Source organism: Penicillium pulvis (assembly GCF_028828015.1).
Source record: "Penicillium pulvis strain IBT 33274 chromosome Unknown contig_5_segment0_segment0, whole genome shotgun sequence".
Lineage (NCBI taxonomy): Eukaryota > Fungi > Ascomycota > Eurotiomycetes > Eurotiales > Aspergillaceae > Penicillium > Penicillium pulvis.
Genome location: NW_026643078.1, coordinates 2,443,726 through 2,459,425, shown reverse-complemented (window position 1 = coordinate 2,459,425; position 15,700 = coordinate 2,443,726). Strand labels below are relative to the sequence as shown.

The following is a 15,700-nucleotide window of genomic DNA, read 5'->3' as shown; positions in this document are numbered from 1 at the left end:
GTAACAATTGGCTATTTAATTCGCTGTCGGAGTGAATTGATCTTGTCTTTTTCTTCACGAGAAAGTTGGAGGAAAACAAGAAACAAAAAGCAGTGAAGTTGCCGAGAGACGCGGGAAGCGCGTCGGACAAAGCTCGGTCCACCACATCAGACATACCATACTCTCTGTACATTATTCTTACTCTGCCTGTACATCACCTCTCTTAGATCTCGCAACCCAGAAGTCTAAGCAGAATCTCATGTTTCTTTTTTCTTTATTGATAAGCTGAAAACAGCTTGAATCATCAGCATGGTTCCACCTACCAAGAGACGACGTCTGATCGATCTTTTGGAGGACAACAGTGATGAGATCTGCCAGCCAGCTAGTCAGCCGCAGAAAGATAGCTGGAACGGATTCTGTGAGATCGAGTCAGAGCCTGTGAGTGATGTTTATTGATCCAGTCATGATCTTTGTAGCTCACGCAATTGTCTAGGCTCTGTTCAATGTGATGCTCCGAGAGTTCGGGGTGAAAGGAGTCAAAGTTCAAGAAGTCGTGTCTCTTGAGGAGGAAATGATGGCCTTTCTTAAGTATGATCCTATGCTGAAGAGTCATTTTGGCCGGGTTTTGACTTTATTTTCCACCCCCATTTCACTAATCAAACGGGGGATAGTAAACCGATCTATGCATTGATCTTCCTGTTCCGCTGGCAAGAAGATGACACAGATCGGCAGGAAATTAGTTGCCCTGATGGCCTCTGGTTTGCAAACCAGGTGAGTTGAAATATTTGAGCGAAAAGAGGGAGAGGGAGAGGTCTAAGCTGAGTCTTGTCTAGACAGCAATCAATGCTTGTGCCAGTGTGGCACTACTGAATATTGTCAATAATATCCCAAATATCGATCTCGGGGAAAATCTTGAGCGTTTCAAGGAATTCACCAAGAATTTTACTCCAGCTCTCCGGGGCGATGCCATCAACAACTTTGAGTTTGTTAAGAAAATACACAATTCCTTTGCACGGTATGCTTTTGATCTCCCGTCATTTGCTTGTTGATGCTGATTACTTCCATCTGTATAGCAAGATGGATATTTTAAATGCCGATTTACAGCTTAAATCAGAGGCAACTTCTAAAAAACGATATCAGGGTCAAGATACCGGCAATTCGGATGCTACTTTCCACTTTATTGCGTTTATGCCGGCCATGGGTCAAGTATGGAAATTCGATGGACTAGAACGGCAACCACAATCCCTAGGTTCGTGTGCATCTGATCCTGTCAAATTGCCAATTGGTGACATATTCTTTCATATTGACTTGCCCTAGGTGAATGCTCCGAAGATGACTGGTTGGAGTTGGCCCGGCCCAATATCGTTGAGCGAATGGCGGCATACGAGGAAGAGCAGATTGAATTTTCTATGCTAGGGGTGGTTCGGGATCCCCTGCATGACTTGATCCAGCAGCTTGCCGTCAATGTTCGAGGTTTGGAGATTTTAAATGCCCGACTGACATCCCCCGCAACCCCGGTACTTCCCGACGCAATGTTAACCGAGCTCACCGAGACGGTGCTGGGTCCCGATCCTTCCTATGGCCTGAGTCGCGAAGACATTGATGCGGCTGTGATCTCCAATATCGCGTCTTCGGAATTTGCCACGGAGCTACGACGACTCCGCGACGTACAACGCCAACTACGAGGTCGGATTCGAGAGGAGCAACAGATCCAACGAAGTGACGAGGACCATGCGACGGGACGGCGATATGACTATGGGCCCGCGATACGGACGTGGTTGCGATTCCTTGCCCGCAAGCATATGCTGGCTGAGTTATTGTAAAAGCAAATGAAGGCCTGGATCCGGACCCTCGTGGCGCAGTGATTGGCCCACACCTGGTACACTTCCACACCTTAAATGATCCGGGTGATCAATACAGAATACAGGATGATTACAATGATACCATGACCCACGTTCTTATTTTTAATTTTGGGAGTGTCGTGTCCTGCTTTAGGAGGTATTATATAGATTTTAGCTTTGGGAACCCTATCAATTAGAATCATCACATTCACTGGATGTCTCAAATATTACCATATGTTGTGTGTCAACCGGAAAAGAGCTACGAGCTTCACCCCTTAATACTTCCCGGAGTTATGCCTTGAATTCACCATTCCCGGATATTTCAATTTCAATTCCAAATTCTCTTATCGTGTCCTGTATATATCTAATTGTGTACATAGATAACCCCTTTCTCTAGTAATACGAGTGTATTGATAGTGTATCATGCCCCACCCGGGGCAAAAAGGCAAAAAATAACAGTTTCCCACGTCACTGGACCTTTCCCCGAATTACCAGTCACGGTTTCCTTGTTCTCCTTCTTTTTCCCTATACTTGATTTGTTAAGCTCATTGCTACTTCCTACTCATTCTTTGATCTATCTCCGTCCTAGGGCCCGCTGCCCACTAAACCCCTGTACTTCGCATTCCGTTAGCTTTTGCAAACCGCCACTCCGCACCATGTCTTCCACCGCCGTGCCTGAGAAGGCCCCCGATGATTCTTCCAAGCTGAAGACCTTTCTCTCCATTTTGCGCAAGTATGTTTGATCCCCAAGTTTCTCCAAGAGGTCCAACTTGAAGGGACAGAAAGAAAATGAACCAATCTGAGCGAAAACTTTACTAATACAACGGTCACCCAGATTCGTGGGTGTGACAGACATCGCTTCGGTTCGTTTTTCGTTGCCAGCTCAGCTCCTAGAGCCGCGACCGAATCTGGGTAGGTTTACAGTTGGGGAAGCTGTGTGTGACATGGGGAACTGACGTGGGACTCAGAATATTGGAACTACCTGGACCGACCGGAGACCTTTGCGAGGTCAGCACCCGTGGCCCTTCGATAGCAGTCGCTCTTGTGCTGACTCTAGACAGTATTGGCACGTCGGATGATGAATTAGGTCGCATGCTGGAGGTGTTGAAGTTCTGGTTTACGAAAGACCTGGTATTTCTTGACCTGCGGCCTGTCCATGAAACGGAATGAAGGTACTGAACCATCCAACAGAAATACATCAAGGGCAAGCCATGCAAACCGTACAACTCGACCTTGGGAGAATTTTTCCGAGTAAGTTAAATGGAGCAAATCCTCTCGGGGTTGGCTAGGAAGGCAGAAAATGGGTATTGACGATGACAAATAGTGCAGCTGGGATGTGCAAGATATTGCCCCTCTGGAAACCAATCTCCCGGGGGTCGACGTAAATGGCAATGGCACTATCGTGAAGGATGGCAACGAGAAGGTCAAGGTGTGCTACTTGACTGAGCAGACATCTCATCACCCACCCGTCTCTGCCTTCTACATCGACTGCCCTGAGCGGGGTGTCTCCGCACGAGGATTTGACCAGCTCAGCGCCAAGTTCACCGGCACCAGTATTAGAGTGAGCCCCGGTCAGCACAATCTCGGTATCTTTGTCAATCTCGAAAAGAGAGACAATGAGGAATATCAATTAACGCATCCTCATGCACACTTGGGAGGCTTACTGCGAGGCGCTCTGTCGATTACGGTGTCGGACGCATGCTACATCACTTGTCCTAAAACAGGCATGAAAGCGATTTTACAATACCTGGAGGAAGGATGGCTTGGCCGCTCGCAAAACCGGATGGAGGGCGTGGTTTTCCGTTACAACCCTGAGAAGGATAACATCACAAGGTTGAAGGATGTAGTGGAGAGTGATATTATCGCGCGAATCAGCGGGTCCTGGCACGGCAAAATATATTACACCCCGGCGGGTTCCAAAGAGCCCATTTTGCTCATCGACATTGAGCCTCTCTACCCGGCTTCGAAAGACCTGCCTCCGGACGAACAACAGCTATCCAATGAATCCTTGAAGTTCTGGGGCGAAGTGACAGATGCCATTGTGGGTAAACAGTTCACTCAGGCGACCAAACTCAAGCAGGACATCGAGGAACGCCAGCGCCAGCGAGCGGCGGAGCGCAAGGAACAAGATGTCGAATGGAGTCCGCGCTTCTTCACCGGTGCAGTTACTCCACTGGGCAAGCCTGAATTGACCGAGGAAGGCCAGAAGGTTTTGCAGGGTATTCGAGATGGAAAATACGCCTTGGAGGAAAGTACAGTACACGGTGCATAGCTCTTGTTTATTCAGTTCCCCAAATTCTCAAGGATCCACGGCTCTCTATTGTTTTTGATCGCAGAACTTGTGGCGTATCTGGCATGCGCGACCCTTTCTACTTTGGCGTATATCTCCTTCTGTTTCCCCCTTTCGCCGTCTCACATACTTTAGAATTCTTGCTCTTTATATGCCTTCACCTAGGGGCTGTACCTTGTCTCTCCTCCCTTTTTTCTTGTGGATAGTCACTTGCGGCCGAATGAGGTCTTATTTTCCTGCCGAGGGAGCAGCAACCACTCCCTTGAGTGCTCAGAATGAATATAAAATCGTTTTCAACACCTGCACTTGGTCCCTAGGTTATGGTATATAAAGTGACATGTAGCCTAGAGAGAAGAATATGAAGATTACAACGATTCATTGCAACATGCAAAACAGCCATGAACCAGCCCGAACCGATTGGTAGCCACCAACACCCCCAAACCCCCCTCCAAACAAAACACAAGAAACATCGAGACAAGATAGTTACAGTCGTTAAAACATCAAGGCATGGAATAAAAACTCAAGATTGCCTATACTAAGCTGAGGCACTGACGACCTTGGTGAAGCCAGCAGTCACGGTCTTGGTGATGTCTTCATTCTTATGTGGGAGCAGAGACAGCGCGTAGGCGACATCATTCCATTGCCGCTCCGTCTCGCAACGAGGCAGTCGGGCGGCAAGCTTGTCCGCTAGCTGGCGAGCATGTTTCTCCTGTGCATACAGTATGAGTATAGTTGTAGAACGAGTTGGACAATTGAAACTTACCTTCTCCACAAATCCGATGAGGAACTTGACAATACGGCGGAGAGATACCTCCTCCAAATTCCGTTCCGCACTCAACAGACTGAACATGTCCACAAAGTGGTTGTAAACAGCATTGTCCTTGGTGGCCAGTTCGGTAAAGAACATGCGGGCCAAATCGGCAATCTTCTTATCATCATCCTCCAAGCATTTAGCCATCTCACCGAGCTGACCCTTGACCTTGACCTGACCAGCCAAAATCAGGAAGGTGAGGGTCATGAGACAAGTACGCTTGACGGATGCCTCGTCATCATTGAGACGGCGGTATAGGAAGTCCGTATTCTCGTCAATGAGATGATTGAAGCAGACGGCCATGTCACCCAGTGCGATAACGGCATTACTGCGCACGATCGGATCCTCGGACCGTTCCATGATTGTGATCAGGAGCGGAAGATTCTTCTCACAATATTCAGCCGATACACACATGAGCTTCGCCAAACACAAGGTCGCGGATGCCTGTAGATCACGATCCGGGTAGGTGTTGTTATTGGCGCAAATCTCCGCCACTAATGGACCAAACTTTGCAAGAAGGGAGTTCTCGCCATAAAGTAGCTCACGCTCACGAATATGAGCCATGGCGTCTTGAAAATCGTCCTCGGTGGTACCTCCGATCAAGTCAAGCTCATCCTCATCGGCATTGTCGGCGGGCTTTTGAGCGGCAGCCTCCGCCGTCTTATTCTTCTCTTGTTCCGCCTTGCGGCGCTTGAAATCAAGCTCACACAGCTCCAAGTGCACAATTTGCTTGATCGCAATATGGCCAACGACATACAGGAGTTGCGAGAGGGCTGCGGATGAAGGCCTTGATTTTGAGCCTAGCCCATCGGTTGATGCGGTACCAGGACGTTGGTCCTCCTCATCCACAGAAACATGCGAGGAGGAAGGGCGTTGAAGATGAGGCTGGAACACAAACCGAGTCTTTCTCCGAAGAATGTCAGAGCAAAGAACATCCGGGTGCTTAGATAGAGTGTAGATGGCGCTGATAGCTTGTTCCGCAACACCATACCACTCTTTGCTGTTAGAGACAATTTCGAGCATGGCGGCAAGCTTGGTCAAGACCGAATGGTCGTTGGCAAGTTTGGGGATACCAATATCCTTGGATTTAGCCTGACGCCCAGGCACCATGCGACGTAAAGCAATGCAGGTATATTTGGCAAGCACAAGATCGGATCGTCCCAAGCCGCCGAGGCCGATGCGTAGCATAGCCTCAATCTCCTTGACGACAACCTCTGGGTCGGCCAACGCGAGCATACCAAGGACGATAATGGAACCCCGGCGCTGGGTTTTCGAGATTTCCTTTTTCTGAACACTGTAAACCTGCCAGAGCTTGGCGATTACTGTCTCCGAGACATGTCCTGCTTTCATCATGGTACTAAGTAACTGCTCCAGACAAGTGAGTTCGGCTGGTGTCGAGCCGAAGGTTAAACTGATCATATTGCGAGCGATGTAGTTCGCGGCATCATTGGGGCTGAAAGAGTCAGGTGCATCAAAGAAGAGCCCCTTGTAGCAGTCAATAAGATGAGTTTGAACACCCTTGCCTTCATCACTGTTGCCTTTGGTCCAAATTAGACGGAGCATGCGACGGATTCCACTACGAGCTGTCTCGACCTTGTAGGCATCTAGAACCACAAAAAAATCCATGGCCTCGATTACCTCACTCTTGTTGCGAGATGAAAGCAGCTGAGACACTACTGTGGATCCCGAATGGAGAACTTCGATGAAGCGCAAAGCCTCATTGTAGTATTTCCTGGTCAGCTGTAACCGAGTCAACAACTCGGATGTGGCCGCCTGTTCCGCTGCTTTTTGCACGGCGATTTCCTTCTCTTCTTCTGTCATCCTGGGCGCTTTCGAAGGCGAGTCATCCGGCATCTGGGTTGCTTCATCCAACAATTCAGGATCGACGCCCTGAGTAGCATCCGCATCAAAGCCTGGTGTCTCTGGGGGCCGCAGAGCATTCAGTTCCGCATCTACCCCATCTAAGCGCTCGGTCCACTCCTTGTACGAGAGTTGACCGCCGTGCATCACACTGAATGGGTGCGTAGCGACCAGCTTAGACAGCAGTTTGATCGCATTCCGTCGCACATTGCTGCTTTTATCTTCCAGGCTTCTCGCAGCCAACTCAGATGCACGCTGCCGTCTCTTAGGAAATTTCTGCTCTAAATCGCAGATTCGCATGAAGACCTGAATGGCTCTGCAGCGGCAATAGGGGTTGATGTCCAGGAATCTCTCTTCCAATACGTCGAAAAAGGCGTTGATTTGCGTCTTGTAATTCTCGCTGGGTTCTTCTTGTCGGCTCAAATCGGAGATGAGGTTGCCGCAGACTTCGATGACTGCACAGCGCAGTGTGTATGCCTTTATAACGGGTTAGTCTAAGTTGGGGTCTATTGAGGGAGGCAAGGAATGTAGGCACCTCGCTATCGAGCTGCTTGGCTAGGAGGGTCATTTGCTTAATGATCAATCTCGGGGCAAGGTCGGATAGCTTGATAATAAATGCAGAGACGGACTTCGGCCCACGGGTGTCGTTTGAGTTGAACTCCTTATTTCCAAGTTCCCTGGTTCATATTAGCACAAGGCCCTTGGGTGGGTACTCTGTGCGAAACATTACTTTAAGATCTCATCCGAGAGTTGAGGATAGTCGTATTGTTCCGCAAGGATGTGAAGGAATTCGGCCATGGGTTCGGACAGATGCTCAAAGTATGTCAGGCTTTGAACGATTGAGGTTTGCGCTCCTATTATGCGAATTAGCTCCAGCAATCAATTTGTCCATCCACCCGTAAAATATACCAAAGGCATGGCCATGGTGCTTCACCGCGATGCACAGCACCTTGAAGGCATGCATTCGAATGGCCATGCTCTTGACTCTCTGCTCGCTCTCCAAGATCAAATAGATAGTGCGGGTGAACAAATTAATAAAGGTGTCGCGATCCGAGGTGGTCAGAAAAATACGGCCTAATTTGAGTTTCATCACCTTGCACATGGTCTCCATGGAAATTTGGATCTGGGGAGTCCAATCCCAGTGTCCATCCTTGGCGGACTTCTTGGATTTGGGGCCTCCTCGTCGGGCAGGGGCAGACTCTGCAGGTTTCTCTGCCGCCTTGACCTCTACCGCAGATAGAGCCCACTGGAGCAGGAACCCGTACATCTCCAGGAGTTGTTTGTGGTGTTGGATGGCATCCTGCTCGTCAGATTCTAAGTCGCCATGAATAATGTCTGCCTCAACAGACAGTCCGGATACGATAAGGTCGAGTAGTTTGCTGAGGGATTTCACGGGGACGAATGTGGTATATCTGCAAGGGTTCACAAGTTCAGAGTCGATTCCTGGTGGACGAAAGCCTCCATGGGGTAATTGGGAAGGGACCGGTGCGCACTTTAATAGATATTGTAGAGAATCAAAAATTGAAGATCTTGTTAGGGCTTCTGGGTTTTCCGCCACTGCATCCACGATCGGGTTTAAAACGTTGTCAATCAGTGCCGGCGACAATTGATCCGGGTCAGATTCGCAGTCGAGAAGCTCTGGGTCTGCCTCGGGGGTGGGAAGGGAAGATGGATCACTCAAGTAGTACTTGAGTGACTCATTGATATCGAACTGTATTCTATCCTCCATGTCTTTGTCGTGGTCCACGAGGAAAGATTGTTGGTGTTATCGGTCCGGAAAGTGGGAAGGAGGGGAAACAAACCCTTGTTGACGATATCCGTGTTTGGCTTTTACTCTTTTGGTCGCGCGGAACCACGGTGACCCCTCACCGCCCGTAATATTACCTATTATACCCTCGTACTGCCGTGGTTTTCGGAGAAAAACAAGCGATACGCATGTAATGCGCTTGAACCCTTCTCTTCCTTCCCCCCATTTCCCCGTGAACAGGATCAGGGTATTGTCAGGCGACCTTGGATTATCTCCGAGATCTCTTCTCTTTCATACTTAGCTTGTGCTATGTCGGCTCTCCGAGCTGCCCCCACCGGAGTCTTTGAACTCCAGCGGAGCAGTTCTTTTCGAGGACTACAGCCCGCAACGCAAAAATACGCGTCGGAGGATGGTGATGATAGGACAAGCCTCCGCGAAACGCCCCAGGGAGCGAGTGACCATGAGGAGGAGGAGGAGGAGGAGGAGGAAGAGGAAGTGGACGAGTCTGTTCGAGAAGACATGACCAAGCTGGAAGATACCTTTCCTGGCATCTCGGACCGATTCCGACTGGTCAATCGAATCGGAGAAGGTATGGTTGGATCGGATCTGCTGCACAAATACTTAGATTTAACCATTGGTCATCCCATAGGAACCTTTTCGACAGTCTACAAAGCGGAAGATCTACTTTACGATCACTATCATAACGACTGGGATATCTTCGGGCAAGCGCAAGAACAGGAAGCCTGGGCCAGCCCTCCCTCCAAACGACGCAGAGTTGAAGGAGAGCATGCCAGGCACAAGAAAGCCCGATATGTGGCGCTGAAGAAGATCTACGTTACCAGTAGCCCAATTCGAATTCAAAATGAACTGGAGCTTCTGCACGATCTCCGAGGCTGTCGATCTGTGTGCCCTTTGATCACGGCATTCCGATTCCAAGATCAAGTCGTGGCTGTGTTGCCCTACTTCCCACATACCGACTTTCGCATTCAATATCGCACATTCATGGTGGCAGATATGCGCCATTACTTACGGTCCCTCCTCACTGCATTGCACTCGGTTCATGAACATGACATTCTCCATCGCGATATCAAACCAACGTACATGCCCCCTCGTGAGACTTTCAGACTCTGGATTGCATACTGATATGACCTTTTGCAGTAACTTTCTCTACAATCCGGACCTTAAAGAAGGTGTACTAGTCGACTTCGGGCTTGCAGAGGTTAGTTGTGGCTTCTTGTGTCTGGATGTGCCGATTTAGAGACTGACTATTCATCGTTCTACAGCGTCAAGGTTCCGAATACACTGGTGCATGTCTCTGCACCCATCAGTCATATGTTCGCCGAAGTCGGATACTTTCGAGCTACTATTCAAAGAATCCACCAGCCGGTGGACTGTCGACCGGTTATCCCAAGAATGACTCTCGATCATCGAGGCGAGCGAATCGGGCTGGAACTCGAGGCTTTCGCGCACCAGAGGTACTATTCAAATGTACGTCACAGACAACAAAGATCGACATGTGGTCCGTCGGCGTGATTCTGTTAACCTTACTCGGCCGTCGGTTCCCCTTCTTCAATTCTGCAGATGACATCGATGCCATGATTGAAATGTCCAGTATCTTTGGCACCCGGCGAATGAAGACTGCAGCGGCCATGCACGGGCAGATCTTCGAAACCAACGTGCCTACCATCGGCGAAAAGGGCTACAGCTGGGAGAAGCTGGTGAAGTGGTCAAGCTGTGTGGAGGATTTGACTGAAAGCGAACAGCAAGCAACGCGTCTCCTTGCGGGCTTGATGGAACTGGATCCAACAAAGCGGCTCAGTGCCGAGGAAGCTTTGCAACACGACTTTTTTACCAACCCAGTTCACCATGACGTGGAGTGGGGAGGCAACCCCGAGGAGAGTGGGGAGTCAGCCGAAGATGATGAGGCTGGAGAAGACGAAGCCGACGAAGTCGCGATGCTATGAGATTAAAGAGACTTATACGATATATGATGCAGTTTTGATGTATACAATACATCTTGATTGTGAATGCTTTGCCCCCCATAATAACAAGCGTTGATCCCATATTGCTATGTATCTCCATAACACCCTGCCGAAAACATTATATTCTAAACCTATATCAAAATGTATGAAATGTTTGTCCATGTCCTGCTTAACCAGCTTCCCCAAAGTCATAGTGGCCCGTCTCTGAGGCATGCTTGGTTGCTCCTTTCTCTCCAGTGAAGGTGCCTCCACACGTGTTGCAACGGACGGAAAACCCAGCGGTATCAGTATAATAATGCTTGCCTTGCAGAACCCGACATAATTCTTTCGCCTTCTCCAATACGACTGGGTCAATCGCGTCAAAGATCTTGGTGTCGCCGTCTGCCAAAGGATTGGCACGAGTATATGGTGGGTCGGAGGGCGAGAGTGCTAGGACGTCGTAGTGAATACCCGAGTAGACCACAATGCAACGAGTCGGGGCGCCTTCATTGAATTGGAACATATGTAAGGTTTTTACATCGATGGAACAGATTTCGATGTTGAAATACTCGCTTAAAATCTTGAGCTCGATCGCGCCGCCCCACGAGTCATCATTTTGAATCCACTGACAATACTCATCCGGTTTCTTGCCCAGGATGGCTGCTGAGTATTCTGAGGGATTCGATTGAATAGATCCCGCGATGATCGACCGCAGCTCGACCATAGTATCCATATCACCCATCACCGCCGCGCCTACTGCTCGGAAGAGACACGAGTTGTCATCGGGCATGACCCGGAGCACAAAAGTGCCGGCATGTTCGGGTGAAGCAATCTCAGGGGGATCATCAGCAGTTGATACTGGCCTTTGCGACATTGAAGACGATTGTTGCGACAGCCGTGGGATAGCAGGGCTCGGCTGATTGAGGGATGGCGGATCACTAGGTCGGGCAGCTCCCTCTCGTTGAGCGACAATCAGCTGTTCTCCGTTCAGATTGACCCCGATATCCGTAATTTTGTGATCGGATTGAAACTGGTCGAGTTCCAGGGGTTTGAGGTTTGGGTATCCATATTTCACCTCGAAGGAAGCCAGGCCAGTGTTCTTTGCAATTTGCGTCCGAAGGTCATTGACAGTGGCGTCATCCAGGAGAGTCACTATTGACTGGCCCTCGGGCCCTCGTACACGCATCCGCATTGTACTATGAAACAGCACAAGGAAGTGACGGTGGGTGTGTAAAGACAAAATATGATGAAGTTTGGAGATCAAGGTCCCGCACCGATCCAGTGAGGGGGACGATGACGACTGGCTGGGTCCAGATGTGGGGTAAAGTATTTAAGTGTACATAAGGTGAAGTATACAGTGGTGTTGCATGGGTTTGAAACCAGCCTTTCAGACCGCCTACTATGTATAGCTTACCGCCTATCAACAGCGCGCTGACCCAGAATAGAACACCGGTCACCACACAGTTCTTAAGTCATATGTGGTACGTTATTAGGAATGTTCTCAGTGATGTTCAGCTTGCAAGTTCTATAGTTATTCTGAGTTGATTTAGCTAAGCATGTGAGGTTTTGGCTGGCAGGAAACATGGCAGAATATTATGTAAGGAGTGGAGGGGGTTTCAAACTCATGCAACGCCACTATATATGCTGTATCACTCACCCGATTTCACAAATTTATACCTATACTTGTATGAACTCTGCCCACTGACGATGTAGCTGTCATGATGAGATGGAATGATTCCAGGTCTCCAGATGTAACTTTTTTTTCTATGGTTTAGGTAGCTACGCATGCTTTGATCTCGACTGCACACCCCACTTCGTGTATAGCCGTTACTCTCCCTTACAGCGCATCCGACTCCCCGAATCGCTTCAATTGCACGTGCTAGGAATTGAGACGCCGGAGGCTTCCCAGATCCAAGCCCATTTATGGACGTATATTGCGATGGTTGAAATCCCGGGGCTCTTGTTGTAGCCTGTATAACAAGGCATCCATAATAACATTACATCCGTATTCATGGTGTATCGACCATGGATGACTCAGCAGCGCGTAACTTAAACCGTCCTGAGCACTCTCTCCCTTTACGACGAAACCAGCTCGCTTCCGTTATCTTCATTCCACTTCTTGATTCTCCACGGGTAACTCTGGTAGTGCACCATGGATAAAGTGGAGCGAGAGCAGTCGCAAGCACAGCCTCGGCCGGAGGAGCCTGTTACCTCAATCGAGGAGGATGGCGCTATGACCGATGATAAGTGGAAGGCCATGATGGATGTCACAATGGCGATATACGATTTTCGCGAGCCGGAGTAAGTGTATTAGTCGCACGAGAGGACCTAAGCAAGTCGAAATGCTGATTCCCTGATAGTGGTCACGATCCATCGCGACTTTTCCACCGCAGTGTCAACAAACGCCTTGTTCCAGACTACCAGGATATTATCAAGGAGCCGGTAGCTCTAAGTATCCTGAAGCAGAGAATCAACAAGCGCGAATATAAGCAATTCTCGGATTTTGTGCGCGATTGCGCTTTGGTACGCGATTTGAGCTCTTCTTCTAATTCCATGAAGCTGATTTCCTCTTTACCGACCATTAGATCTCCCACAACGCGCAAACTTACAACAGACCCAAGTCGCAAGCCTATGAGGATGCTCTTGTGATAAAGGTAGGAATAATAACCTCAAAATATAGTCTCTCATCTCAGATTTTCTCTGAATGCACTGTGGGCCAGTGGCTAACTCTATTCTCACGCACAGGAGGTCTTCCATGACCAATTTAAGAAGCTCGTGGCTAGTGGCGTAATATCCACCGAGGAAGCCAAATATCCAGACCTGGGAGAGATTCCCGAGGCGGATCCCTTGCCCGACGATGAGGACGAGGAGGAAGAAGAAGAGGAAGACGACGAAGAAGATTCCGAAGATGAGGGGCGCCGCCGAAAGAAACCTGGACCGAAACCTGGCTTCAAACGTGGCATGAAGGACTCCCAGAAACAGGAGCCGGATCTCCGCAAAAAGCGAGGTCGGCCGCCTCGCGTGGATACTCCAATGGAAACTCGGATTAAAACCATTTTGAAAGGAATCCGAAAGTTCAAGGGGCCCGGTGGCCACTTGAAGATCGTTCACTTCGAGCGTCTTCCAGATAAGGCTGCTTATCCAGATTACTACATGGAAATCAAGGAGCCGATCGCCATCGACATCATCAAGCGCAAAGCGAAGCGCAAGAAGTACAATTCCGTGGACCATTTCATGCGGGATCTCGACCTAATGTTCGACAACGCCAAGGCCTACAACCAATCGGAAAGCCAAATATACCGAGACGCTGCTGATTTGCAGGGTGATGCTCGGAAACTGGCCGAGCAGGAGAAGAAGAAACCCGATAGCGAATACTTAATGGAAGATGGTCGGTTCCCTTTGCCAAATGGTATCCTACATCGAGGCGAGCTTTGGAAGGTTGGAGATTGGGTTCACATTCAAAACCCAAATGATGTGACCAAACCCATTGTGGCGCAGATCTATCGGACATGGCAAGATTCTGAGAATGAACAATGGATCAATGCGTGCTGGTATTACCGCCCTGAACAAACGGTTCACCACTTCGAGAAGCATTTTTACCCTAACGAAGTGGTGAAAACTGGCCAATATCGAGACCATCGCATTGATGAAATTGTTGATCGTTGCTTTGTGATGTTCTTCACTCGCTACAGCCGGGGACGCCCACGGGACTTGGCGCCTGACAAGGAGATCTATGTTTGTGAAGCTCGCTACAATGAAGAAAAGCACAAGCTTAACAAGATCAAGACATGGGCGAGCTGTCTGCCAGATGAGGTACGCGAGAAGGACTACGAAATGGATCTTTTTGATGTGCCTCGGAAGATCAAGAAGGTCCCCAGCCCAATTAAGCATCTATTGAAGGACGATGCCAAGGAAACGGATGATCTTCCCCGGCCAACCTGGGGCGCAGACAACGCGCCTCCTGTTGTGGGTGCTGTTCACCGTCGCCCTCGTGACGAGAATGTAGGTTCAATAATGCTTTCTCTTTCTGTTTAAGTGACAAGATCTGACTGTTATCACCAGGAATCCCCACCGCCGGAGCCAACCCCATCTCCGCCTCCTACTCTGCCTCCATCCGCCATGGCATCTGCTACTCCCCGTCAGTCCATGAACCAACCCCTCTTGGGTGCTACTATGGCGAACTCGGGCAATGCAGGAGCGGCTCCACTTCAGACACCTATACCCGCGCCTCCTGTGGCCCAAACGTCACCAGCACCTATGCCCCAAGCAACATTCCAGCCTCCAATGAACCCGCAGATGTACCAAGGCCCCAACCAACGTCGCCCAAGTAACTTCGTGCCGCAAACCCCAACTAGCGTCTATCAATCAACACCGGCAACGCATCAATATTCGGCAGCACAGCCAACGCCGTATGCGGCCCCCTACTCCACCAACCGTCCCAATGCCGCGGCGCCTGTGTATAACCCCAATGCCCCCCGTGCAGTCGAGGTCTTCCACCTCAGCGATGCGGCCAATGCTGCCATCCCCGCCGATATCCGTCAGCAGTTTCATTGTGATGAGAGGGGCCACGTGTTATTTTTCTCCGCTCCCCCCTTGGATATCATTACACCAGCTCAGCCGGAGTTGGCCCACTCTCTCAAATATCTTGCTCGTAAAGAAGAGCGTCAGAAGCACGTCGCCGAAAGGAAGCGCAAGCGGGAGGAAGAAGAGAAGCAACGATCGGATGAGGAAAAGCGACAGCGTGTCAGTGAAGAGACTGTCCTTGAAGCTCGGGTCGAGGCTCTGGCTCCGAGAGCCATTGAATGCATGGTGAAACAAGTCGTCACCGGCACCGACGAGCTGTACAAGATATTCTATCATGATCAAGCCGACAGCGTCCGGGCTGCAGACTTGAAATGTCGTGAAAGTAGAATCCTAGCTGATCAGTTGGCTCGTCTGACGACGAGCCAAATCCTTACTCAGTCCAAGAAGGAATGAGTCGAATACCCCAATGACCGTGCCATATACCGTGGCACCTTACCTGTGGATGAAGAAGAGAAGCAGACAAGCAATTTTTTCACTTTTATTTTCTGTGCTGTCCAAATTGCGCATTCATATTATATTTCGTTCCCTTTGGAGGCGTCATTTATTTCTAGGGTTGGGCAAGAATAAGGGGCGTTTACAAGATGTATGGATGTCAGGGAGGTAACCTTGGAATCCTTAAATGTATCT

The 15,700-nt window shown here is 49.5% G+C and overlaps 6 protein-coding genes across 6 annotated transcripts; 4 read left to right on the top strand and 2 right to left on the bottom strand.

Annotated features, from left to right (window-relative positions):
* Positions 1-288: 288 nt before the first annotated feature.
* On the top strand, positions 289-1,802 carry N7503_007500 (ubiquitin C-terminal hydrolase 37; the record flags this gene model as incomplete). Its single annotated transcript, XM_057067047.1, has 6 exons — positions 289-417; positions 473-567; positions 651-750; positions 813-994; positions 1,053-1,228; positions 1,297-1,802. 6 exons carry the CDS (start codon positions 289-291, stop codon positions 1,800-1,802), a joined length of 1,188 nt encoding a protein of 395 aa, XP_056920728.1.
* A 568-nt stretch (positions 1,803-2,370) lies between these two features.
* On the top strand, positions 2,371-4,328 carry N7503_007499 (putative oxysterol binding protein (Orp8)). The gene is made up of 6 exons (XM_057067046.1): positions 2,371-2,553; positions 2,656-2,732; positions 2,789-2,828; positions 2,882-2,951; positions 3,012-3,071; positions 3,145-4,328. The coding sequence occupies exons 1-6, from the start codon at positions 2,477-2,479 to the stop codon at positions 4,090-4,092; spliced, it is 1,272 nt and encodes a 423-aa protein (XP_056920727.1). The 5' UTR covers positions 2,371-2,476; the 3' UTR covers positions 4,093-4,328.
* A 317-nt stretch (positions 4,329-4,645) lies between these two features.
* N7503_007498 (condensin subunit YCS4) lies at positions 4,646-8,510 on the bottom strand (the record flags this gene model as incomplete). Its single annotated transcript, XM_057067045.1, has 6 exons — positions 4,646-4,819; positions 4,874-7,258; positions 7,317-7,458; positions 7,512-7,635; positions 7,691-8,193; positions 8,275-8,510. The coding sequence occupies 6 exons, from the start codon at positions 8,508-8,510 to the stop codon at positions 4,646-4,648; spliced, it is 3,564 nt and encodes a 1,187-aa protein (XP_056920726.1).
* Positions 8,511-8,837: 327 nt separating this feature from the next.
* N7503_007497 (serine/threonine protein kinase CDC7) lies at positions 8,838-10,492 on the top strand (the record flags this gene model as incomplete). Its single annotated transcript, XM_057067044.1, has 4 exons — positions 8,838-9,117; positions 9,178-9,625; positions 9,687-9,747; positions 9,812-10,492. 4 exons carry the CDS (start codon positions 8,838-8,840, stop codon positions 10,490-10,492), a joined length of 1,470 nt encoding a protein of 489 aa, XP_056920725.1.
* Positions 10,493-10,679: 187 nt separating this feature from the next.
* On the bottom strand, positions 10,680-11,681 carry N7503_007496 (ubiquitin-specific protease OTU1; the record flags this gene model as incomplete). The annotated part of the gene is made up of 1 exon (XM_057067043.1): positions 10,680-11,681. One exon carries the CDS (start codon positions 11,679-11,681, stop codon positions 10,680-10,682), a length of 1,002 nt encoding a protein of 333 aa, XP_056920724.1.
* Positions 11,682-12,594: 913 nt separating this feature from the next.
* Positions 12,595-15,466, top strand: N7503_007495 (putative RSC complex subunit (RSC1); the record flags this gene model as incomplete). The annotated part of the gene is made up of 5 exons (XM_057067042.1): positions 12,595-12,790; positions 12,850-13,012; positions 13,075-13,143; positions 13,235-14,491; positions 14,552-15,466. Exons 1-5 carry the CDS (start codon positions 12,642-12,644, stop codon positions 15,464-15,466), a joined length of 2,553 nt encoding a protein of 850 aa, XP_056920723.1. The 5' UTR covers positions 12,595-12,641.
* Positions 15,467-15,700: the final 234 nt, after the last annotated feature.